Source organism: Triturus cristatus, chromosome 7 (assembly GCF_964204655.1).
Source record: "Triturus cristatus chromosome 7, aTriCri1.1, whole genome shotgun sequence".
Classification (NCBI taxonomy): domain Eukaryota; kingdom Metazoa; phylum Chordata; class Amphibia; order Caudata; family Salamandridae; genus Triturus; species Triturus cristatus.
Genome location: NC_140590.1, coordinates 28,503,530 through 28,531,211, shown reverse-complemented (window position 1 = coordinate 28,531,211; position 27,682 = coordinate 28,503,530). Strand labels below are relative to the sequence as shown.

Sequence of the window (27,682 nt, the reverse complement as noted above, 5' to 3'; positions counted from 1 at the left end):
CACATCAGAGCCTCCTCTTACATCACTCCTAAAGTGAGGAGCGATCTCCCTCTCCACATCAGAGCCTCCTCTTACATCACTCCTAAAGTGAGGAGCGATCTCCCTCTCCACATCAGAGCCTCCTCTTACATCACTCCTAAAGTGAGGAGCGATCACCCTCTCCACATCAGAGCCTCCTCTTACATCACTCCTAAAGTGAGGAGCGATCTCCCCTCCACATCAGGGCCTCCTCTTACATCACTCCTAAAGTGAGGAGCGATCTCCCTCTCCACATCAGAGCCTCCTCTTACATCACTCCTAAAGTGAGGAGCGATCTCCCCTCCACATCAGAGCCTCCTCTTACATCACTCCTAAAGTGAGGAGCGATCTCCCCTCCACATCAGAGCCTCCTCTTACATCACTCCTAAAGTGAGGAGCGATCTCCCTCTCCACATCAGAGCCTCCTCTTACATCACTCCTAAAGTGAGGAGCGATCTCCCCTCCTCATCAGAGCCTCCTCTTACATCACTCCTAAAGTGAGGAGCGATCTCCCTCTCCACATCAGGGCCTCCTCTTATATCACTCCTAAAGTGAGGAGCGATCTCCCTCTCCACATCAGAGCCTCCTCTTACATCACTCCTAAAGTGAGGAGCGATCTCCCCTCCACATCAGGGCCTCCTCTTACATCACTCCTAAAGTGAGGAGCGATCTCCCTCTCCACATCAGAGCCTCCTCTTACATCACTCCTAAAGTGAGGAGCGATCTCCCTCTCCACATCAGAGCCTCCTCTTACATCACTCCTAAAGTGAGGAGCGATCTCCCTCTCCACATCAGGGCCTCCTCTTACATCACTCCTAAAGTGAGGAGCGATCTCCCTCTCCACATCAGAGCCTCCTCTTACATCACTCCTAAAGTGAGGAGCGATCTCCCCTCCACATCAGAGCCTCCTCTTACATCACTCCTAAAGTGAGGAGCGATCTCCCTCTCCACATCAGAGCCTCCTCTTACATCACTCCTAAAGTGAGGAGCGATCTCCCTCTCCACATCAGGGCCTCCTCTTACATCACTCCTAAAGTGAGGAGCGATCTCCCTCTCCACATCAGAGCCTCCTCTTACATCACTCCTAAAGTGAGGAGCGATCTCCCTCTCCACATCAGAGCCTCCTCTTACATCACTCCTAAAGTGAGGAGCGATCTCCCTCTCCACATCAGAGCCTCCTCTTACATCACTCCTAAAGTGAGGAGCGATATCCCCTCCACATCAGAGCCTCCTCTTACATCACTCCTAAAGTGAGGAGCGATCTCCCTCTCCACATCAGGGCCTCCTAATACATCACTCCTAAAGTGAGGAGCGATCTCCCTCTCCACATCAGAGCCTCCTCTTACATCACTCCTAAAGTGAGGAGCGATCTCCCCTCCACATCAGGGCCTCCTCTTACATCACTCCTAAAGTGAGGAGCGATCTCCCTCTCCACATCAGAGCCTCCTCTTACATCACTCCTAAAGTGAGGAGCGATCTCCCTCTCCACATCAGAGCCTCCTCTTACATCACTCCTAAAGTGAGGAGCGATCTCCCTCTCCACATCAGGGCCTCCTCTTACATCACTCCTAAAGTGAGGAGCGATCTCCCTCTCCACATCAGAGCCTCCTCTTACATCACTCCTAAAGTGAGGAGCGATCTCCCTCTCCACATCAGAGCCTCCTCTTACATCACTCCTAAAGTGAGGAGCGATCTCCCTCTCCACATCAGAGCCTCCTCTTACATCACTCCTAAAGTGAGGAGCGATCTCCCTCTCCACATCAGGGCCTCCTCTTACATCACTCCTAAAGTGAGGAGCAATCTCCCTCTCCACATCAGAGCCTCCTCTTACATCACTCCTAAAGTGAGGAGCGATCTCCCCTCCACATCAGGGCCTCCTCTTACATCACTCCTAAAGTGAGGAGCGATCTCCCTCTCCACATCAGAGCCTCCTCTTACATCACTCCTAAAGTGAGGAGCGATCTCCCTCTCCACATCAGAGCCTCCTCTTACATCACTCCTAAAGTGAGGAGCGATCTCCCCTCCACATCAGGGCCTCCTCTTACATCACTCCTAAAGTGAGGAGCGATCTCCCTCTCCACATCAGAGCCTCCTCTTACATCACTCCTAAAGTGAGGAGCGATCTCCCTCTCCACATCAGAGCCTCCTCTTACATCACTCCTAAAGTGAGGAGCAATCTCCCTCTCCACATCAGGGCTTCTTCTTCTTTCTTGAATTCCACGAGAGGCGGAAGACATGGCTTTTTAACTAACCGACCCACCACAGGCAAGGTAGGTACATGCACCTGGGTGGTGCCAGGATCACCTCGCGGGTGATAGTGCTCTTTACAGATACACATAACATAACGTAACAAAAGGGGAAATATACCGGATTTTCCAATTTTCTTAATTATTTTTAAAATCTGTAAATCGGTTACTGATTTAGTGTGGTTTATTAGCCAGTATGTCTTGTTAGCAAAAAAAATAAGTTGTTTTTGTAGAGATGCTGCTCAGTATTTTCAAACCTGTGCACAGTGTGAATATTTCTGCCCAGCATGAAGGCAGCAGTGCACGACCCCATGGCCCCCCTCAATGGCTAATCTTCCATCCCCCACATCCCTGTTACCACCAGCACCCTCCCATTCCCTGCCAGCAAATGCAAAGCATTTGTTTCACTCCAGGATGTAGGCTCCTACTGGGGGATAATACAGGCATTCACATATATCCTACTTAAGAAGAGAAAGTGAAGCAGGAATAAATCAATAGCCTGTATTATTTAAGCATCACACATATATGATTACTGTACACATGAATTGCATGTTCTCAGGTGCACACTACTGGTACAGTGTGTTCAAAGTTCTTATTTGGGACTAAATGCTTATCGAGTCTTCTTCGTTAGAATTGAGCTCATACAACCTTATTAACATATAAATTAACATTAAGAGATGTTGCATAAGTATTTGTGTGACTTGCTGTGCATTTTATGGCATTGAAAGTTAACCCTGTTCTTTACTCCAAAGGAATGGATGTCAGCCATGTACATGATGACTTCATGCGAGAGGTTCAGGTAGCAAGTCAATGATCTAATGAAACAGTTCAACCTAAGCACATATGTTACAGATAGCCCTAGAGATAAACCAGGCTCAGATGTTACATGCAAATCTCCCCTCAGAGGAAGAGGAAATATTGATTTCCAGGGCAGAGATAATTGCGCTTACCATAGACTCTCAGCTGTCTGGTGGCTGTTATGGAGAGTGCCCCGTTTGGTGTCACCATCACTGTGTAATTTCCGGTGTAGTTTGTCAGCAGGTCTCTGATCTCAAGAGATCCGTCTGAGCGACCAGTCTCCCGACCCGTGTATTGGGGGCCATTGACCTGTGATGGTGGTGACACGAAGTAGTTGGAGATCAGCTGTAGATCAGCCACTACTGACCCTCTGTACCAGGCAATCGTCAGTAAGTCCGCAGTGACTGGGGCAGTGAGGGTCGCCGTCTCTCCCACTCGGGCATTAACCACTTCTGCACCTGCCCCCTCAGTTGAGGCCGGCTGGATCCAGACGCAGAGACAGACTGAAAGAAATAATAGTTGCCACTGGGTTTAAAAACATAGTTTTGTAAAATTACTCAACTGCAGACATTAGACTTGCCTTTCTAGCAATGGGAAAGAACCCCATGTTTTGTGTGTGAGGGAGCACAAAAATAGTAGGAGTGAGTCGCCATGGGAGTAGGAGACACTAGAATTCTTTGAAGGATAGAGATAGCCTTGAGAATTTAGTAGTTAAGTAGTAGTAAAGAATTAAGTACCTCTTAGTCAGGAGACTGAACCATGTGAACTTCGACTCAAATGCAACCTCCTTTCACGGAGTCTAGAGCATGTCAAGGAAAAGACCTGAATTGAGCAACCTTTCCTAATTGTAAGTAAGCCTGGGTGGAGTTTGCGGAGTTCCCTACCCGCGAAGTGAAAAAAAACCTCTGCCATGCTACGCGGAGCTCTGCAAGCGGCAGAGTGCATTAGATAAACCATGCACAGTCGAAGGGGGCGCTGGTTCCTTTCAACCGCTCAAGTAGATTTCTACTAGAGCGGCAGCTTTCTCAATGCGAATGGACGGTTTCTCAACACAAGTGGTCATGAGTATACACGATCACTCGCAATGAGTAATCCACCGTCCGAGTTGAGAAATCTCACCTGGAGGTTGTTTTTCTACACTCGCGCTCACCAACTTGACGTTAACAATCGCGAACGAGGAAAATGCTCTCTGGGAGGTGGATTTTCCACACTCGTGCTCGCCAACTTGACGCTGACGAACGCGAGAGAGGTAAAAAAGTCCGCTCCACGGAGTGGAGTGTTTCAGAACTCCGCGGCTTCTGCATACGCGGAGTGTGGAAAACTGCGCGAGCCTAGCGGAGTTCACCGCCCAGGCTTAATTGCAAGCTCTTCTCATAGAGTTGACACTAGGGGTCAAATGGAGGTCACTGTGAGGTACATAGATAATCTCGCCATCACTGGCAGATGGACGATCAGAGCTCGCAAACTGTCCGATATCAGGAGTAGCTCATCTGATATCATGAGTGAGCAGTTTCTCTGATATCTGGAGTGATTAGCTCTTCCGATATCAGGAGTGAGTTGCTTTTCCGATATCAAGAGTGAGTAGTTCCTCCAATATCAGGAGTGAGAAGTTCACCCAGCACTGATTTTCCTTGCATGTTTAATGCGTAATAACAAAGTTGGCAGTACCATAAAGCACAGTACTAAATTAATTAATTGAATTTTTAAATGGAAATTTGAGATGTCTGAGCAAGGCTAGTAGTACCTTACAGTGCTTGAATATATTTCCTTACATAGCTCACATTGCTAATTGAAGTATTTCATGGCACACTTACATTTTCCCACTGTCAAACTTGCACAATGTCACACAATTTAAACAAATGAGAAAGCTGTGATTCTGTGACTCCGCAGTTTACTTACCTTCTGGGGTTATTTACTCATGTTTTGAGTGGTACTCCTTGCATCAATAGTCTTACCATTTAAAAGACCAGCAGGCACAGTGCACAAAAGTACAGTGATATACTCACCCCTTGGTAAGTCTAGGCCTTAGTAGCTAAGCGTTATGTCTTGGCAAGTAACCCACCCTATGAGCTGTTAATGCCAATCCACAGCTTTCCACACTCAGGTGTCGATTCCGATCCGTCAAAACCCGGGTACGAACCGTCGGACGGAGTGTTTTCTCCGTCCGACTCGTACCCGGGAAAAACACCTTACAAACCCGCAAGTACGATTCGTCCTGAAATCCAATTTACGTACGATTCGTAAAAACCACCGACCGACAAAAAAATACCCACAATTCCGATCCGGGACACCGCGTACGTGACGTCCGGACGGAGTCAGGCAGCGTTTCACGAACCAGCAAGTACGATCCGTGCCCACGTCACTCCGCACGGATAATATTTTACGGCAGCCAAAAACTGCCGGGAAATCAGGACGACGTGCTGAAGGAGCACCTGTACGCGATGGACAGCCATGGACCCCAACCTACGTGTCATCCCGGCCCTCATAGCATACGACCTGGTGCACAGGAACCGACGCAGACGCCGCAGAAGGTCAGAACAACACCCAGGGGCAAAGGGGGGGGCAGGGGCAGGAAACATAACCCCCACCCAAGTTAAAAATTATACATGCCCTGTACATACCTGACCCCCAGGGCCTGGTCACTTCGGGGGTGGGGGCGTGTCCAACAATTGTGGTATGCACCGTACCCACGCCTTAAGAGCGTTGGTATGGGTCGTACCACGCCTACCCCTACGTCACCCCAACAATGGCGGTACGGCCCGTACCCACGTTCCAAAGGGTATGACTCGTACCCACACTCTGAAGGCCTGGGTACGGGCCGTACCCCCAATGTTGGGGTGCCGTAGGGGTACGGCCCGTACCCAGGCCTTTGGAACGTGGGTACGGGCCGTACCGCCATTGTTGGGGTGACGTACGGGTAGGCGTGGTGCGACCCGTACCCACGCTCTGAAGGCCTGGGTACGGGCCGTACCCCTACGGCACCCCAACAATGGTGGGACGACCCGTACCCACGTTCTAGAGGCTTGGGTACGGGCCGTACCCCTACGGCACCCCAACATTGGGGGTACGGCCCGTACCCAGGCCTTCAGAGCGTGGGTACAGGTCGTACCACGCCAGTGGACAGATACATAGGGGCATGTGCCTGTCACTCCCAGCAGTGCCCAGACATAGGAGAGGTGTGTGCCTATCACTCCCAGCAGTGCCCAGACATAGGACGGGTGTGTGCCTATCACTCCCAGCAGTGCACAGACATAGGAGGGGTGGGTGCAGAGGCCTCCCAGCAGTGCCCAGACATAGGAGGGGTGTGTGCCTATCACTCCCTGCAGTGCCCAGACATAGGAGGGGAGGGTGCCTACCACTCTCAGCAGTGCCCAGACATAGGAGGGGTGGGTGCAGAGGCCTCCCAGCAGTGCCCAGACATAGGAGGGGTGTGTGCCTATCACTCCCAGCAGTGCCCAGACATAGGAGGGGTGGGTGCAGAGGCCTCCCAGCAGTGGACAGAGACATGGTGGTGTGTACACCATCCTACAATGAGCAAAACTCCATGGGTGCATGAAGGCATCCACAATGTGCGACTATATTGAGAGTGCCATGACAACACATCACTGACAGCAGTGTCCCACTCCCATGAGGGTGGATGTCCATCCCCCACTCCATGACACACCACATGTGGGTGTGATGACAAATTACACATGCATACCCACCCCTGCCGCTGGCAGCACAATACACACACTGAGATCATGCAACAAGACTGTATACTCATGTTCCACCCTACTAAACTAAGAGATCCAAAGGGAACACACACTGTCACGCACATTCCAGGACTGATATGAATGTACAGGTGCTGGGGCAGCCAACAAGTTGTTGCCTCCCATGGAAGGAAAAGGGTGGAGTACCCACAGATACAATGCCCACAATTGTTAGTCAGGTGCCCAAAGACCCTGCAGAACACGTAACACATGTGTGCGAGTCTGGGAGTACACACATGCATAGTGCGTAAAAGGGAAAATGTCCACATGAAGTCATGTCAATATACTCCATACACAAGTACAGTGACCACCAAGGATGCCACAAACGATGCAGGTGGAGACATTGCTGAGCATGCATGGCCAAAGTTGAAGGGATCCGTCACACACCAAGGAAATGTAGACACAGGTCAGCACAAAAATTGGGAAACACCCTGCTGGGAAGATGTCAGGTGCCACACAGGAAGGAACACACCTTGGGACAATGTCACCATACAGTAAGAGATTACATGACCAAAGATTATTTTCAGAGACCTTGTGATGGCACACAGATACCAGTGTCCACCCCATGAGCAGCACACCACAACATTTCCCAGACACCTAACACAATTTCAATTTAAAGCTTTTATTCGATTTGTACATTCAAATCATACAAGCAAAAGAATACATGATTAAAAATGTGAAAAATCACCATATGGCCACTTATAAGAAACAGTAAAGAGACATTGTACAAAAAGGCTAAAGTGCAACAGTTAGGTAATCATGCCAGTTTGGGTCAACATGCTGTTATGAAAGGAAAGCGTAAATGAGTAAACAAACAGGTAAACAGTGGGAATTCCTCAATGGGCCTATCCTAGCAGCTGTACATCAAAGTTTATAAATAGTCATAAAATACTGTGGTCAAAAACAAAAATAATACCCTAATTACAAAGAAGGTATAAAACTTAAAACTTATATATACAAGCAAAAATGTAAACAGTAATAGCAACATAATACAATGCCTGGCAGCTGTATAACATAAGTACAGACAGGTAAGTATAAAAATCTTATAGTACAATACTTTCCCTGGCAGCTGTACATTTCAAGATAAAAGTAGCCAGGAAAAAGCAAATCTCTTCGTTCTCTAATGAGAATAAAAGTATCAGTGCTGTTTCTGTAGTACGAGTATTATATTTAATAAAAATTGGCTTAAGGTATTTTACCCTAAGAGAATGATAAAATTTACAAAAAAGTAAAAAGTGGCGACTATTCTGTCGGGAAATACTATCGCACGGACAGGGTATATCTGAACTGGTTCTTGTGTTTGGAAATGCAACCAGATGGTGAGCAATACCCAGTCTAACGCGTGTTAAAACATACTGATGGGAAGGACGGGTCACATACGCAAGATAGGGTTGGAACCCCGAAGTTAAATTTAGATCTTTATAAAATTTCACGGTGACAAGGTTGCCAGAAATTTTATCTCGCTCTGCCTTTCGAAAGTTTAAAAACGCTGTCTTGATTTCTTTCTTTGAAATAGAAACAACCTCCTCTGGCTCGCGGAGTGCATCTATATTGAAAAGAAGAAGATACCAGCGGTGGATGTATCTCAGCCACTGTATGCGTGAGGAGTGGTCCAGGCCTATACAATCAAGAATAATATCCTGAGTGAATCGAGTCTCTGGTTTAGCCCAAATAGAACGCCACAATAAAAGTGGCCGGACTGCTGCTAAATCAGAGATAAACTCGATCCCAACTTCTTCGTGAATCAGCAGAGTGGAAGCAGAAGGGGGAACACATAACAACCTTCTTAAAAACTTGTTTTCCTCCTTCTGCAGAGATGTACCCACACTATGGCCCCATACACCTGCCCCATACAGTGCAGAGGAGACACAACGAACATTGTATATGTTCATCATGTCTAAAATGCTACGTGAGCCAAGTTTGGAGGCAAAACGAAAAATACTGCCGGTAGATCGCAGCATTTTTAATCTTATGGAATCAAATTCCGAGGTCCAAGACCCGATATTATTAAATGTAATTCCTAGATAACAAAAGGACTTGACAGGAGTCAACTTTTCCTTATCCAGAAAAAAGGTATGCTTTACCTGCTTAGCTGCCCGACCGCATGACATAACATACGTCTTAGTTTTATTCACGCGTAGCCGCCTAACTTGAATAAAATGAATAAAATTGTCAATTAGGCGCTGAAGGCCCAACTGTGTACGGGATATGAGAACAGCGTCGTCCGCGTAAAGTAACAGCGGAACAGGTTTACCACCAATCAAGGGGGCATCTGCTGGGATGTCAACCAGTGAACGGTCGACGTCGTTAATAAAAAGGGAAAATAGCAACGGGGCCAAAACGCATCCCTGGCGTATGCCCCGAGACACTTTGAAAAACGGGGTACATTCGCCATGGGTGCCATAGCGGACTTTGCAGGAAAGTTTTTCGTAAAGTCTAGCTAAAAAGTGGACTATTTCCCTCGGAGCCCCTGCATCTAGCAAAACCTCCCAAAGAATAGTGTGGTTAACCAAATCAAATGCACTGCTCAAATCAGCAAAACATAAAAAAAGATTGCCATTTTTAGCCACAGTATATTTATTAATTAAAAGGTCCAAATTTACGCATTGCTCCAATGTGCCCAGGCCTTTCCGAAAGCCATATTGGACTCTAGTTAAAATGTTAAAATCAGCTGCCCAATCTTCCAACCTCTTAAGCAAAATCCTACTCATCACCTTCACAGAGGCGTCCAATAATGAAATTGGACGATAGTTGGAAGCCTCTGATTTATCACCTTTCTTGTGTAGAGGAATAATGACTGATTGACCCCAAGTGGGCGGGGGGTTAGTTTCTGCCGCACAATTAAATAACCTCGTCAGGATGGGAGCCCATAGTGCTGGTTCATCTTTGTATAAATCCAGCGGGACCCCATCGGGGCCAGGGGCCTTACCTCCTTTGCTTGAAGAAATTGCTTCATGGCTTTCTTCTAAAGTAATTCCCAACGGAAGGGGTAGCCATGAGATAGACTCAGGTAACATTAGCTCAAGAGGTAACCCGTCTGGGTTAAAGATTTTGGAAAAGTGACTGACCCAATCGCTACATGCCACATAAGATGTTAATTCTGGAACATCTTCCTTATTGAGAAACGGGCTGTTAATAGTTTCCCAGTATAGTTTGCAATTTTTGGTCTCAGCTGCTTCCTTCAACTTATCCCATGCCTCGGACTGTGATACCCTTTTCCTGGTTTTAATTGCTGTTTTATATCTTGCCCTACAAAATTGTATGTCCGTCTTAACACGTGGGTTAGTGCCTAGAGCATTCTTTAGATCATGGAGGGCGACTATACAGGTCTTATCGAACCACCCTTGCTTCGGACCGCTCTTTGATAACGAGGCCTTAGTAAAAATACCATCAATAGTACTATTCATGGAGATAAAGTGGACTAATAAACAGCCTAGGTCACAATCATCCTCCAAGCAGAAACTAATTTGGTTCTTACATCTGGTGATGACCTCCTTCTGCTTAACCTTGGAATTTAGACCAGTCCATTTGATCCTTAGACCCTTCGGTCTAATAGGTACTAAGTCAGTAGAACATTTCCCACCTGAAACCGTCGGGGTACCATGCCTCAAAAGGGTAATACGAAGGCTATTATGGTCACTGAGACTTTCTTCATTTACATGCAAATCAGTGAAACCTCCACTGCTAGACAACAGGATATGATCTATAAATGATCCTGCATCTCTACCTGTAAATGTAGGGCATACTTTCGCCTGATTGTTTGTGTTGCAATTTAACAGGTTCATGTCTAAAGTGACTAGCATATTATTTAATGTGGAACCATAACTGCAATGTTGAAAATGAGGAGAATCCTCCCTCACGCCCAAACCCCCCCAATGACTACTCATTGCTGCACCAAAGCCACAGATGTTCCCGTTGGACAAATGGCAGGGCTGCAAGTTAAAATCCCCTGCCCAGACAACCTCGGCCATTCTTTTCGAGATACCAAGGGCTTTGGTTATTTCCCTTTCTAGAGGCGGTAGAATATCCCCTCTAGTAGCATCAAAGAGGTTGTTATAAAAGTTTATCACAACTAAATCGATATTCTTTTTACACTCCAACCTTATAACTTGGCTATGAGCCCCAACTGTCGTGCTGTATTTAACTGTACAATCGCACAGCTTGGTAGATATAAGCAACAGGAGGCCCCCCTTAGCCCTACCCGAGCTCGATTTGGTGGCTCTGAGACAGTGGGATATGTACCCTTCGATGTTAATAGGATCCAGACACCAGGTTTCCTGCAACAAAATTAGGTCAAATCCCTCCCCCAAAAAACTGGTCCAGAATGGTGTACCCAATTTACTGGCAAGGCCAGCTATGTTCCAGGAAACAAGGGAGAGACCTGCTGGTTTGCCAGAATCACCAACTACAGATTGCTCTGGCTGGATAGCTCGTAATAAATTAGAACCAACTTCCCGAGAGATGATATCTGGACTTAATCTGGGAATGACAGTATCTGTACATACATCATAACTATCCCTGTTTTCTAAACACCAGTAAGGTATTACTGATGACACCATTGGGGATTCGGGGAGTGCAATTAAAGGTGTAACAGGAGAAGCACTCGCCGTGTCTGAATAGGACAAAGAGATGTTTAAATCCAAAGCTTCGGTAGAGCTCAGTCAATCTACCTCATCCAACACAGCATATCTGTTGGGGTGAGCAAATTGTGAATACAATGAGTCTTGGGAAGGGGGCAGGTTCTGCCATGCTTGCTGCCACTGGGGTTTAACAGGTTGTAGTGGCTGTAAGGGTTGCTGCCACTGATGGGCAGACTGAAATGAAGGTGATGGAAAAAGGGGAGGATGTGACCAATGAGGATTAACATGGTGCTGGGGAAAAGATGGAACATGTGGTGGTTGCTGGTGAAAATTAACAAAATGTGGAGAAAAAGAAGAAGAGGAATAAAGTGGTTGCTGCCAAGATTTGGTAAAATGTTGCGGGGGATACACGGATCCTCTGTTACTTTGTAAAGTGGAACAGGAAGGGTTTAATCTTGAAGGCATCGGTAAAAAGTAAGATAGGGGGAGTGGGTTGATTTGAGTCGCAGGACCACTGTTAGGAACATTACATATATAACTAACTGTCCCTATATCTCTAAAATTAACTGTAATTACATCCCCCGCTATTGTTTTCTTGCTTCTGCCCACCCAATCCCCTCTGCGTACAGTAAGAATTTCACCATTCATACCGTTGGGTAGAGGTTTATGTAGGTGAAACCATTGGGCACATTTGTTTCTTAGTTCGACATGACTTTCTTTTACACCCTCCTTCAACGGGGGGACTGCTGTCAACACGACCACAAAAGGGGAAACCTCTGGTGGTAAAGTGATTGACCTAAAACGTGCCTGCTTTGGTTTAGGACCTTCGGGTATATTCGTGGAAAGGGAAGGTGCTAAAAGGGTATTAGATTTCCCTACAACATCTTTTACTTGTGTAGTGGTGGTATTGTTGCCAACAACAAAGTGTTGAGAAGTCGAAATCGGTCCCACCACCCTCGGAGTGGGTATAGATGTAGATTGAGCAGAATTACTCCCGGTTTGCATCAAATTAGGTATAACTGGATTCCCGGGGGCTACAGTTACTTGAACGTTAGTTAATACATCTTTAGGGGGCTGGATACATGGTGAACATTTGGGGACTGATTCTGTACTCCCATGTGGCTGATCAGGCCCTTGCCCATTCGTTTTTTGTGGCCATTTCGAATGTATTAAAGACGTAAGCCTATCCAGTTTGGAAATTAGAGGCTTAATTTGTGCTGCTATTGTAGCTTCAAGGTCTAGTTTTAAATCTATTACCAAATTTTGCACCCAACAAGGAATACCTGAAGTCTTTTGTGGGGTAGGGGAAATCAAATTATGATTCCTAACTGTAACTTTAGCTTTGCTTTTTCTCTTAGGTATAGCCTTTGGGAGACTGGTGGCCCTTCCCCAGGAAGCTGTAGGTACAGGAGCTGTTACCACCTCGTTAGACCCACTCAGACATGGGGCCGCTATGGCGGGAGACTGACAGGCCTCTAGGTCTGGAGTAACCTCTAGGTCCGCAAAAGACGGATCCAGGTCTGATATGGCAACCGATAAATCAACAATATTTGGCACAATCGGAGCACAATTGGTGGGTATGGTTAGGGGTAGGGAGCAGACATTTGAAGGCTGCAATGCGGGTGATTTGACATTGGCAAGGGGACCCAGGGATGAACGCTTAGCATTTGCAAGATCCATGGAGACTCTTTTTTCCAGTACAACAATACTTTGATCAATAGTCTCATTTACACGGGAAATAAAAAGGTCTATAGGTCCTGTCACCTGTGTGACCGCCGCAGCTTTTTTCGCACTGCTTCTGGTTCTGTTACGCATGGCCGACATCTGAGCACACAGTCAGCAATAAATGATGTAAAAGGTGGTGGCCGTTGAAGATGATATGCGAAGAAACAGGACACAGTACCGCCTACCTTAGACGTTAGTTGATAGATGTAGGCAATAAGTCAGGGATTCAGGGCCAGGGCCGTCCTCATCCGTCCTTGAACGGCCTTAAACGGCCCGCTCTTTGCCCGGTCTTCGCCCCGGGCTGCGTCCCGCGCGCGTCCCGCGTTACGCGGTCCAAAGCGCGTGCTTTAAAGGGAAGTAGATTGTGGGGGCGTGGCGCTGAGAGGGGGCGCGGCTCACGCGGGAAGAGGACCAGCTGGAGTTGTGGAATGCTGGTCCTCGCAGTCCCGGGGCCCGCACCTCACCCTCCTCAGCTGCAGTGTAATCGGTGCCGGCGTCCCAGCGACTCCTCCGGTGGGTGAAATGATCGTTGCGCTACTCCAGTAGCGTGACAGGGACGTGACAGGGACGGAAACAGAAACAGACGTCAAGCAAACCCAAAGCGAGTGGCACCCGCGAAGCGGGTGCCGCGAGTTGTTGTAGGGCTTGGCTGGCTGGGGGCGTGGCGCTGAGAGGGGGCGCGGCTCACGCGGGAAGAGGACCAGCTGGAGTTGTGGAATGCTGGTCCTCGCAGTCCCGGGGCCCGCACCTCACCCTCCTCAGCTGCAGTGTAATCGGTGCCGGCGTCCCAGCGACTCCTCCGGTGGGTGAAATGATCGTTGCGCTACTCCAGTAGCGTGACAGGGACGTGACAGGGACGGAAACAGAAACAGACGTCAAGCAAACCCAAAGCGAGTGGCACCCGCGAAGCGGGTGCCGCGAGTTGTTGTAGGGCTTGGCTGGCTGGGGGCGTGGCGCTGAGAGGGGGCGCGGCTCACGCGGGAAGAGGACCAGCTGGAGTTGTGGAATGCTGGTCCTCGCAGTCCCGGGGCCCGCACCTCACCCTCCTCAGCTGCAGTGTAATCGGTGCCGGCGTCCCAGCGACTCCTCCGGTGGGTGAAATGATCGTTGCGCTACTCCAGTAGCGTGACAGGGACGTGACAGGGACGGAAACAGAAACAGACGTCAAGCAAACCCAAAGCGAGTGGCCTAACACATTATCACCACCCCAAATCATGGAGCAGCAGCACCAACAGCAATACCAGAAAAGCATTAGTGTGCAAATGAAAAACAAAATGCTTTATTCAGCAGAAAAAAATATTGCCATAGAAATGTCTCTATATACAGGGCCCATAGGACAGGCCATGTGCGAAGTCCTGGGGGGGGGACACTTTGGGACGTGTCTCCCCTAGCTTGCCTGCACAGTTCACAGTTCCATTTCATCCACAGAAGGGGGGGCATCATGTGGGGGGCAAGGACCAGGCACCGCAGGGACAGGAGGGGCAAGGGTAGGTGTTGTGGGTGCAGGGACGGACGACTCCACCACAGGGGGTGGGGCAGCGCCAAAGGTGGAGATGAGCTCGGCGCTGCACACTTCTGCCAGGTCTTCCAGCGTCTCCCCTGCACCCGAAGGAACCACAGGCCCCTAGGAGGGGGGGGGGGGTCGGAGGGATGGTTTGCAGCGCTACTGGGGGAGGGTGTGGACAGGGGGGGACTCAACTACCCTGCCCGGGGAATCCCTCAAACGCTTGCGGGGTGGTGTCACACTGGGGCTGAGGGACAGACTGGCCATGAAGGACTCTTTGTCCGACTGTTGGGCAGCAGAGCTAAGGGGAGTTGTTTTGGAGGAAGTGGGTCATGAGGACTGCGGACTCCCACTGTGACTGCGTGGCTGCTGTTTGCCCCCCGAACCAGTGGCTGTGCCTACTCCCCCCTGTGTGTGCGTGACAGGAGGTGTGCGCTTGGCCTTCCCTGGTGGTGTGCTGCCTGTGTCTGGTGGGGTGCGTGCATGGGGACGTCTGGGTGTGCTTGGGACAGGCATGGGAGTGGGAAGTGTGGATAGTGCAGGGGTAGGGGGCGGACGGAGCGCTGCAGGAGACCCACTGCTGCCGTCAGTGACGAGTCCATGGAACTCAGCAACATCCGTTGGTTAGACATCGCTGATGACATGCCCTCCATGTATGACAACATCTGTGTAAGCAGTCTGGTGTGGCCATGGAGGACAGTAAGCAGCGATGTCTGACCAACCTGCAACTGCCGCAGAATGTCCACAGACTCGGCATTGACGGCAGCAAGGGAGACAGGGGCAGGGGGTGCGGTGCCTGGCACGAAGGAGACATGTTGTCGCCTAGCACGGACAGAAGGGACCCGAGCAAGTGGGAGGCCGGTGATGGGAATGGAGGGGGTGGCGAGAGATGGAGTGCTGCTTTCAGCTCAGGGAGCAGCCTCCGCCCCCTCTGGGAGCTCAGCCTCGGACCCGTCAGCATCATAGTCGGTGGTGGAACTGGACAGGTCCTCTGCCTCACTCCCCTCGGCCTCCGTGCCACTCGCTGCGCCAGACTCCCCAGCACTGGTGGCACCGGTGCTGGATCCCTCCTCCACGTCCGTGCCAGTGTCTCCCTCGGTTTCCCCCGACGATGCTGTGGGCAAGGTGACGAGACAGGCAGTAATCAGACACCTGTATAGATATGACACATGAGTCTAAACTACATAGGTCAAAGTGCATAGCATGAAAAGCAACATGAGTAACATCTGCAAAACTACGTACATATGTAGGCCCTGCACCACACAGTTGGTTGACCAACCATGCCACTGAGAAACAATGGAGAGCATGACACAACTAACTTGATATCAACTTATACAGAGGAGCTAGTGTCTGGGGACAGTCGAGCACGGCATCTGGACCACACACCGTTGCCAAAAAAAGGATGAGCAGGAACCATGTCTTTTATCTTTTGGCACATGCTGCAAAGCAAAAACATTAAACCATGCACAACATGACTGGGACAATCATCACACACAGGCCAGACCTGGCAAGGAGACATAAGGTTTGTACATGTAGGCCTTGCCCGCACAAACCCCCCCCTACCTGAGACAATGTGATTGAGACAGAGGAAGTACTTACACCTCTTACTCGGGGATTACAAAAATGGCCTTCAAGAAATCCTGATTGTACACGAACTACCCCTCATGCACCTGCCCACACATATTATTGACAGACAACCATCATCAGATAGTTGTACCGAGACACACAGGCACTGGCCACTGTGAGTATGCACAAGCAAAATTGGGTCACCCTGTACAGTGGACACATGTAGCACACTTTACGTAAATACTAATGAGTCCAGGGTACAATGCCACAGAGCCCAACCTATGCTGAAGACACAGAGAATGTCCACATTGTTGGATGACACACATGATACCTAGGAAAAGGTGCCCCAGGGGACTGTAGTGGCCACACTCTTCCATGGTCCTGGATGGATATGACTGCAACAGGAGCGACCGTCCCTGCACTATGCATATCTCCCACTCATGCACATCATGTCTGAGGGCACAACATTGGTCATGCATGCTGTAAGGCAGTTCATTTTAAGACACACTCCTATGTTGGGACTCAGCATCAGTGCCAACTATCATGGACCCCCAAATGACTGAACTGGACAGGGCACAGGCAAGGTCCCAACACATGTCACACACCACCCCCACACATGATGCTGCAAGCTGAGAAATTAAAAATTAAAAGATCGCATTCCCGGTTCTGTCCCCTCGCACACTTGCCTTTCTCTGCTGCTCCAAAACAATTCTATAAAGCATCCATTTTAGATACAGCATCCATTTTAGAGTTCACTTCAGCTTGCCCAGGGTCAGCCAGTTCACGTATCTCCTCAGGTTGCACAAGTTTTTGGTCAGTTACACCCATACATTTTTGTGGTTAAGCCGATTCTGAAAAAGGGCCCACCAGCCTTCTCTTTTCAGAGAAAAGAGGCTTATCTAGTATCTCTTCGAAGCCAGCTGGCCTAACATTCACTGAGGCCCGCAGATTGTCACATATTTCAGCTCCCTCCAAGGTTGTCTGATCATGACCCACGCACCACTCCCTTATCTCTCAGGCACACCAGCTCCCCCACCCTCTGATAATAAAAAACCCAAGCTGTTTCCTTGAAAAGTACGTGTTTATCTGTGTTTTGCTTATGTGCCTTGAGCAATGCTAAATTGCAACGTCTTTCTGCTACGAACTAGGAGGGCTCCTCCCAATGACTTGCAATATATTGTGAAATGTATAAAAACTGTATTCAGTGAATAAAGTGTCAGACCACTCCTGAACCTGCTGAGGTAAAGGCGCTCTCCCTTAACTTGAGTTAATGAATAAAGGCCCATTTAACTCTTACACCACGGACTCCTCAGTTTATTATTTCATTTATATTGATAATTTATAGAAATTCAGACCTGGTAATTAATTTATTTACCACAAAGCATTGGGCACTTGGATTAACTGCCAGCCTAGATAACCTTGTGCAAGAGTGACTACACACAGACCAGGGAACACATGTCAAGGAGGGGAAGGGAGGAAGAACAGCACCGGTTGACTTGGGGGAACAGGGTATGCACTGCACATATAAACCCTGGCAGTGTATCCATTCGACTGAGCACTTCCAAAAGCTGGTGACACACGACAAACACACATGTACCTACCCCCTTCCTGCTGCTGCTTCTCCTGTAAGCGCCTATCCATCTCTGGGAAGACCACCGCCAGGACACGCTTCATTAGGTGGGTCAGTCGGCGACGCCTGTCGTGGGGGCGTGGAGGTGAGTCTCCCAGCAGGACCCGGGCGATCCTCCTGGTCCAGCACCGGATATCCTGCCAGCGTTTCCTCACCTGGGCCAGGCGCCGCTTCCGACCCTCCACCAACATCACGGCCCTGACGGCCTGCTTCCAAATCTCCCCCTTGGCATAGGCGCCTACCTGTGAGGATGAAAAAGTGAGACAACATCAATACACCTGCTACATGTCACAGAGACACACATTTGAACAATTTGGCTGGTTTGAACAGGGCATAGTATGCAGCCAACTCATTGCACCTTTGTCATAGGGACATTATCCTCTGGGGAAGGACAAATGCACTACGTGGCATTAAAAGTACACAGGTGGCATGAGGGGTGCGACACAATCAATGATCATGGCTCACACTATGCATCACAAGTAACACCAGGATTATGTACAGCACCTCAAAGCAGTCACATGCCCCAGGCAACTGACGCAACCTCAGCAGAGTACACAGACACACACAGGCACAGGTGTGTACAGACCGTATCCCTATGGCGTACGCCTATCGCAACACTAGCATAGTGATACGGACCCTACACACGCATGTACGGATCGTATCCCTATGGCGTACGCCTACGGCAACACTAGCATACTGATACGGACCCTACACACGCCCTCAGAGCGTGTGTATGGTGCGTTTCACACCTTACACTGGTGACAGGCGGCACACAGAAAGGGATGGAGGTGTCATACTTGCCCAAGGCTGGACATCAAGTCATTGTCAGTGCAGTCCTACATGTCTCGGGCCTAGGTGTGTCAGGCTGTGATGTGGCATATATCTCCTCATGTCTGAAGCCAATAGATGTGTGATGAGCTGTGTACACATGTCATGTGTGATGGTGCACTATGTGCCACACATCCCCTTCACACCTTTTACATGTGTGCATGTAGTACAGACTTGTCGAGCACTGCATCACTGGCATGGCACAGTCACCAACACCCGCAACTGTCCCCTGATGCCAGGTACACAGATAATTACACCTGACATGTAACTACCGGCGTGGCACGATGTGACTATGTCATGTGTGTGTCATGTGTTCCCATGAGCTGGCTGTTGGTGTTCCGTCAAATGCATCTGCAGTTGCTGCATCCAACATGTGTCTGTGTGTAGATAGGCATGGCACACAATTACGCACACCAGGCCACATGTGGAATCAGATGTAACGTGTGTATGTATGCATCGAACATAGAATTGCGAGACAAGGACATATCTGCGTAGTCTCAATGTATGTGTGATCAGTCCTGACATGTACCCCTTCATGGCAAGGTATGTGGTCTGTCCTTTTTCTATGACATGTGACCTGTGCCTCTAGTTTTCTGCAACCTGTCTGTATGAGAAAACATCCTTCTTCTGCACATATGTGGATGTCTGTCACTCCTGTAATGCATCTGCCTGTTCACTTACACTGGCCCACAGCTAGTTACATGGCATGTCATGTTGACCTTGAGAATCCACGTTTGTAGCTGGCTCTTGGTAGGTGTATCACCTGGCTGGCATACGTGTCCAGGATATATTGCACAGACCAGACTCTGTAAGTAGCATATGTGTATTAGCTGTTGAACATGTGCTCAGTCCATTGACATTGGTGTTGTAATGTACTCACTCTTCGTTATCCCTTCCAAATTACTGCAGGGCACCGCCTCTCCCCCGACCAATGCCAGACTTGGCTGCCCTGAGGGAACGTGACTGTATACGCCGCTACCGCTTCTCCCAACCGTTGATTGAGAACTTGACCACAAAGCTGGCACCACACCTCCAACTGCTACACAGGTATCCTACTGCACTGACACCCAAGATGAAGGTGATGGCAGCCCTACATTTTTTTGCCACAGGTACGTTTCAATTGACCATAGCTGATGTTGGTGGCATGTCCCAGACCATGTTTAGCCGTGTCCTGCATGATGTTTTAGAGGCCATGTTGGTTCACCTGGATGAATTCATACATTTTCCAACTCGTGAGCAGTTGACAGGTGTCAAGGGTGAGTTCTATGCCCTGGGAGGGATGCCCCATGTCATTGGGTCCATTGATGGGACACATGTGGCTTTGGTACCACCACAGGCACAGGAGGTAGCCTATAGGAACCGCAAACATTACCACTCCATTAATGCCCTTGTGGTGTGTCTTGCTAACATGCTGATTTCCCATGTCTGTGCTAGTTTTCCAGGGTCAGCACACGATGCCTACATCATGAGGCGTAGCAGGGTGCCTGAAATGATGCTGCAGCTGCGCAACAAACGAGCATGTCTTGTTGGTGGGTATACTCTGTTAGTCCTGTATTTAGCCGTATCTTTATATCTTACTGCTTCTCCTGACCCACTTCTGTCCATGATGTTTCCATGTAGGGGACTCTGGCTATCCCAACATGCCATGGCTGATCACGCCTCTCCGCAACCCCAGAACGGCTGCCGATCACCGGTACAACAACGCCCATGGGCAGACCAGGCGAGTGATTGAGAGGACTTTTGGCCTCCTGAAGAGCCGATTCCGGTGCCTCCACAAACCGGCGGGTCCCTCCCATATGCACCGGTGAAGGTCTTCAAAATCTTCCTTGTGTGCTGCATGCTACACAACATGGCAGTGGAGAAAGCTGTGCCACTGAGGTTCCGTGTGAGACGGGACGGCCCTTTTTGAGTGGTGACGAATATGGACGAGTTTGGTATCTATGAACCGCAAATGACGAGTACAGTGGGTGTGCGAAGTTTCGCAATACAGCCACGTATGGTTCGCCTCATTTTTGTGTTCGTTCATTCGAACCCTCGGGTTCCATTTTAGATACAGCGTCCATTTTGTTTCTTGCCCTCAAGTAGCCAGCGAACGGGCTTTTGTCCGCTTCGTGACCCTGGGACTTCCAAGCCAGTACGAAGGACACGTGTTTCTTTGAGGTGACTTTTATGACGAGGGGAATGACACGAGTAAGGCAGATGGCCCCGCTCGAGGCTCATCTTGCCGCTCCGGTCTATTGTTTCAGTCACGCATACATTAGACACGAGGTCTTTGAACCCTCTATCGAGTTTCCTTTATTGCCCTAACACTCTTTTCTAAACCTGTTGCGCATCCTCATCCTTTCCTCGCATTCTGTTTTCCGTCCTTCCTTAATGTGTTTATGGTTGGGAGGAAATGTGTTTATTGCGGAGGGAATATGTTTTTACAGTTGGGAACCGGCAAGGTTGTTGTAATTATGTTCCGGCCTCCTGAAACATGAACGCGACCCTTTTTGAAGTTTATTGTGGGAACTGAGTTGTAACCTTTGTTCGCCATACTGTGCTATGGCAAAAACGTGTATAAAAGGAGCGACCCACTTCTACGAATTTGAAGCAGTCTCCGAGAACCTACACGTTGTGTACTTCTTGTGACCTCTGTATCCCTGCAGTAAATAAACGCTGATCTCTGACGTCGCTGGAAGTGTCCCGTGTCTCTGTGTTTGGTACGCCAGAACAGGTAACCCACGAAGGTTTCAGGTGTTGTCCCCTGGCACCGCTGGGTCTCAAGAAAACCCAGTCCTTCAGTTGGCACCCAACGTGGGGCGACATCAACGGTACCGGTCCAAAGCCCGACGATCGTGAGGAACTTCGTGTGAAATCTCCGAGGGAAGGTGCACCCCGCTTCATCGATCCAGTTGTCGAAATAAGTGGCCCGACGTCCTTTCCGCGAAGATCCCCGCCTCCTGACGGCTGCGACGGACCGATGCCCTGACTGTCGACCTGTTTGGCGCCTGGCGTAGTCCTTTGTACGGCGAGACGATTGACGGGCCTTCCTGGTGACGCCATTGTTCTCTCAGTTAAGTATTTGTGGGTCGCTCCCAGTGTTGCTTTGTTGTTTGCATGGTTCCATAGCATTTGTGGTTCTTAGTTGTTGGGTTTTATTTGACGATTGCAATTGCCAAAAACCGAGGGTCTTGCACTTTTGCGAGGACATCGTAATTCGATAGCCCTTGAAGTTTGTATACTTGGCTAGTGTGCACGATGCCTGGCCGTAGTACTTTGTTTGGGTTTCTCAAATGTTGCAGCATGGATTCCCGGCTGGAGGATTCGTGCCCGATCCCTCCGGCTGGAACTCCGCTTTATGAGCTCTATAGTCGCCATGGCGTGGGTCCTATCGTATATAATGAATATTGGGTTCGTTATACTAAAAAGGATGGCGTCCTTAGTTGGCCACCTCATGGTAGTTTCGAGACTGCCATTTTAGATAACTTGGAAGCTAAATTATTTAAAAAGAAAGCTAGGCCGGCCATGTTTGATTCCTTCCGGTTATGGCGGAAAGAGGCCAAGCAGAAAGAAATCAAACAGAATAAGAAAAATAAACGAGAAGGTGTCATTACGGTGATGCGCAATGCAGAACAGTATCAGTTAGACAAAAATGAGAAGGAGCAAGAGGTTAGTGCTCGGCTTCACCATATGGCGGTGGACAAATGTTATCCGACGCTACCTTCTACGATTGATAAGACAGGAGAAGAATCGGTGGAAGATTCGCTTTTGTCTTATCTGATGAAATCGCCACCTCCTTATGCTCCTGATGTTATGGGTCCCGCTAATCCACCTCTTCCTCAACCTGCTGTTTTGGCGGCTGCTGGTCAGCCCGCCGTTCCTCCTGTACTCCCGAATCCCCTTGGGCCACAGATCGTACATCCCCTTGTTCCGGCTTCTCTCCCTGTTGCGCCTTTTCCAGTCCCTCCTCAGTCTGTTGTTCCCGCTACTCCTGCTGCTGCATCTACCTCTACTGTTTCCGCCCCTATGGCTGCTACACCTTCGTCCTCTTCCTCTTCTCCTTCTGTTCGTAGTCGTCTCTTGACTGCTGTTGCTTCTCTTTATTCTCCGTTCTTTGGGCCGATACTTGGCTCGACTCTTTCGGATGTTGCTCAAAGACGCAGTCAGCTTCCTGATGATAGGGAACGTGAATCGTTGGTGAAGATGGCGCGCAGATGGATTCGCAACCCTGTTAGATACACCCCACGTGTTGTGTTCGAAACGTTTTCTCAGTTTAATGTGCCCACGCAACGATTTGTGTTCGAAGAATTGTGTAAGTCATTAAAAGAGGAGTGGGACGATGATATGGCTGACGATATACCACCTGAGGTTTCCGAGCTACAGCTTCGGTTTTCCACGGGTGTCATTGTAGGTGATAAAGTTCGAGAGGCTCTGGAACGCTTGTTATCCTTTCGATGTACAGTGCAACCACTTGCACTGTTTAAGGACACGACCACGGAATGGATGGCACAACCTGGTCAATATCCTATGCGGGAAGTTCCCCCAGTGTGGATGCCAGGTGATGCTGGCGCTAACCCTCCTGTCCCACCGCATTTCCAGAGAGTGTGGATACACCTCCCTTGGAAGCGATCGGAAGTTTTGCAAGTGAAGCAATCCCTACCCGATCCTCGTAAGAATCCTGCGGGTTATTATAAGGAGCTGTCCCAATTGGTGGATGCTACAGTTATGAACCTAGCCGATATTGATATGCTGTTTGGTAACGTGGTACCTCAGCCGGTTTGGGCGAAAATCCGCCATGAGAATCATGTAGCCGAGTTAGGCGGTGACTGGGCTGCCCTTACAGCGGCAGATGCCCGACAGGTCGGTGGGGCTAAACCTGAACAGGTTATTGCGGCTTTGCCCCAGAGGATAATTACCCTCATGAAGACGCTTATGCCAGCGATGCGCGTCAATTGGGACAAATTATCAGCATGCAGGCAAAAGAAGGATGAAAGTGTGTCCGACTTCTTTACAAGATTCGAAGAAGCATTCCTTGATCATAGTGGTCAGGACATGGGTTCTGAGGGTGGTCAGCGGTTGTTCGTTGATAAATTTGTATCGAATTTGTTGCCCGACCTGAGCAACAAATTGAAGAATTCTGAGAGTGCGTGGGCTGTTTCTACCACTGCCTAAATATTGGCTACGGCCCAATATTACGAGAATAGAGAAAAAGAGGAAAGTGAGCGTGCAGAAAAGAAAACGAAGGATCTCAAAACTAAGGTCTTGCTGCAGCAAGCTTATCCTCCGCGTTCGAATTTTAGTGATACGCAGCAGCCAAACAGATCGCAACCACAGTTCTCTAGACCACAGTCGCGCAATGCTTCGCCTGCGCCTCGCTTTGTGCCGGGATATAATCAGTGCGCATATTGTCGTGGGGAAGGCCATTTGAAGTTCGATTGTCCGGTTCTCCGTGATAGGGCCAATGGTGTGTCGGCTCGGGGAGGACGTAGTGGTCCTCAACAGGCTTCTCGTGGTAGAGGTCGCGGAGTTACCCAGAACCAGACCGAGCGCTTTGCGACGTCTTCGGATTCGCAAAATTGTTTCGATCGACGCGAACCATCGTCCGGTCGGTCTGCACAGTATCATGTGGATGATCATTATGTTGAATGTGATGTTGATGCGGATGGTATCTACTAGGACAGCCGTAGACAAAGGAAGGGAGAAGTATCAGTTCCGGTTGATCAGAGAGGGCCATATGTTGCAGTAGCCACTTTGGGCGTTGTTGAGCCTTTTCTGTTGGACACTGGTGCAGCGAAAAGTTCCATCATGCATTCGAAACTCCCTGGCGCGCCTTTGTCTGGCTTAACGAATGTTTCCGTTGGATTTTCTGGCGCCCCCGTTAGCAATCCGGTCTCTAGCCCTTTGCCCCTTACAATTGGGTCTCATGAGCTGGAAGCTCCTTTGATTTTGACTACTGGTTGTGGTGAGAATCTTTTGGGCTTAGATTTGTTGAAAAGGTTACATGCGACTTTGTACTGTTCCCCTACGGGTGTGGAGCTTACGTTGGGTAAGAGCGTGATTTCCCCTATGTATTTATCGATCGACAAACTTCCCCCGGAATTGAGATCTCTTCCAGATTCCTTGTGGGCAACAGGTCCCAATGATGTGGGCCTGTTGGATATACCACCTTATGTTGTCCAACTAAAAGTGGGTGCGCGTTTGCCACGTATACCTCAGTATCGTATTTCCCTTGATGGTGAAAGGGCACTGTTAGCGATCATTTACGACCTGATCGGCAAAGATGTTATTGAGGAGACACGGGGTAATGTGTGCAATAGTCCCGTGTTGCCTATTCTGAAACGAACGGATCCCTCCAAGCCTCCCGTGTATCGTTTAGTTATCGATTTGCGAGAGGTAAACAAAGTTGTTGTTCCGCAGTTTCCTGTGGTGCCAGACATTACGGCTTTACTGACTCTAATTCCAGCTACTGCTTCATGGTTCTCGGTCATCGATCTGAAGAATGCGTTCTTCAGTATTCCGATTGCTGTGGAAAGCAGAGACTTGTTCGGTTTCTCATTAGGTGGGCGTAGCTTCAGATTCAAACGCGCTCCACAGGGCTACTGTGAGAGTCCATCAATCTATAGTCAAGCTCTTAAAAGCCAACTTGATGCTTTCGTGTTACCGGCTGGTGCAGCCTTGATTCAGTACGTTGATGATCTGTTAATTGCTGCTGATACTGAACAGCTTTGTAAATCTGCTACAGTGTCTTTGTTACAGCACCTTTGTGACTTACATCATAAAGTGTCACCTTCCAAACTACAATATTGTTGTCAAGAAGTAACCTACCTCGGTCACTTATTGTCAAAGGCGGGAAGAAGGTTGACCCCTGAAAGAATTGCAGCAATTGCTCGAATGACTGTGCCGACAACTCAGAGAGATGTGCGTGCCTTTTTAGGTATCACGTCGTACTGCAGACAGTGGATCCCGAACTTTTCACTGTTAGCGAAACCATTGGTAGCTCTCACGTGCAAGGACGTTTCGACTCCTTTGCCTTGGACGGAGGAATGTCAGAAAAGTTTTTCTGAACTACGTGACGCTCTGTGTTCGGCTCCTGTGTTAGGTACTCCTGATTACAGTAAGCCTTTCACATTATACGTCTATGAGAGGGACGGTTGTGCGTTGAGTGTTCTAACGCAACAATTTGGTGATAAGCAGCGTCCGTGTGCATATTTTTCCTCGACCTTAGACCCGGTAGCTAGAGCGTTGCCAAGTTGCTTGAGGGCGACGGCGGCGGCTGCGGCGTCTATTCGGCAGTCCGCAGGTTTGGTCATGGACAATATGCTCATAGTAATGGTTCCGCATGCAGTTGATACGCTCTTGAATCGGACAAAGACTCAACATCTAACGAGTGCACGGTTGTCTGGGTATGAGCTTACCCTTTTGGCAAGTCATATACAGATTAAGCGTTGTAATGTACTGAATCCGGCGACATTGTTGCCGATTAATATGGAATCAGATAATGTGCTGCCCCATGATTGTTATTTACGAACTGAGGAAGAAACAAAAGGTCGTGTGGACCTGAAAAACACTCCCTTGACAGATCCCGATGGTACTTTGTATGTGGATGGCTCTTGCTTTAAATTGCCGAATGGCGATGTGACGACTGCGTATGCTGTGGTGACATTGAACACGGTTGTGGAAACTGCGAGATTGAACCAGAATTCAGCACAAGCGGCAGAATTAATTGCATTAACGAGAGCGTGTGTTCTGTCGAAAGGAAAGCGTGTGAATGTGTTTACCGATAGTCAGTATGCATTTGGTGTTGCGCACAACTTTGGAAGACTGTGGAGAGAAAGAGGATTTATGACATCGCATGGTACGAAGATTCAACACGGGCAACTAGTGAATGATCTTTTGGATGCACTTACATTGCCTAAACAAGTGGCGATCGTGAAATGTAGTGCGCACCGGAAAGTGACGGATGATGTTGGTCGTGGTAATGCATTTGCGGATGAGACTGCTAAAGAAACGGCTAAGAATCTTGCGACTCGAATGTATGTTACGAGTTCAGTGAGATGGCCGGCGGAGACTGGTATGTGTGAAAATACTGTCGAAAGTGTGAAAGAAATTCAGAATGGAGCTACTGAAGCTGAAAAGACCAAGTGGAAAGAAAGTACAGGGAAATTGGATATGCATGGATGTTGGGTTGATCTGACGGAATGTCAGAGATGGATGCTTCCAGATGCATATGTGTTAGCTGTTGTGACGATGGCTCATGGGTTGTCACATATTAGTGCGAAAGGAATATGCAAGTTCTTGTCTCCTGTGTGGAGGAATGATGGTATCGCTAAGTGTGCTGAAAGAGTGGTTAAGAATTGTATGGTGTGTTTGATGCACAATCCCGGAAAAGGCACCCCCACGCCACCTGGTCATTACGCTCCTCCTACCTGTCCCTTTGAGGTTATCCAGCTAGACTTCATCCATATGGAGAGATGCAATAACCTGAAGTATGTTTTGGTTGTGGTTTGCGCGTTCTCCAGATGGATCGAGGCCTATCCTCTCAAGGATAATACTGCCCTGTCCACAGCGAAAATCCTGCTGAAGGAATACTTTCCTAGGTATGGAATGCCGCGGATTGTGTGGTCGGATAATGGAAGTGAGTTTGTGGGAAGTGTAATGCAGAATGTGTGTAAGGGCCTTGGAATAAAACAGAAATTCCACAGTGCCAACCATCCTCAGGCAGCGGGTTTGGTTGAAGGGTACAATGGTACCCTGAAGCTGAAACTTGCTAAGATCCAGGCTTCGACTGGTCTGTCATGGCCGGATGCCTTGCCTCTGGCACTCCTATCGACCAGAGCGACGGTACACTCTCGAGTAGGGCTCAGCCCATATGAGATTGTGTTCGGTCGCCCTGCGAATATTTGGGGAGTCCCGAGACCTAGGGCTTTTGATAGCCTTGAATATCCAATGTTGATCGATTATTTGTATGATTTGACCACTAAACTACGATTAATTCATCAACAGGTCTTTGAAGCTCTACCGGCGCAGACAGAGGGTCCTGGACATCAGCTCCGGCC

The 27,682-nt window shown here is 48.9% G+C and overlaps 1 protein-coding gene across 1 annotated transcript in view; it reads right to left on the bottom strand.

Annotated features, from left to right (window-relative positions):
* LOC146808728 (cell adhesion molecule CEACAM1-like) overlaps positions 1-27,682 on the bottom strand; it is a 140,302-nt gene that overhangs the window by 31,517 nt on the left and 81,103 nt on the right. Inside the window, exon 2 of the mRNA XM_085615539.1 lies at positions 3,215-3,565. Within this exon, the coding sequence (XP_085471665.1) occupies positions 3,215-3,272 (58 nt within the window). The 5' untranslated portion in view covers positions 3,273-3,565. The remainder of the gene's footprint in view (positions 1-3,214; positions 3,566-27,682) is intronic.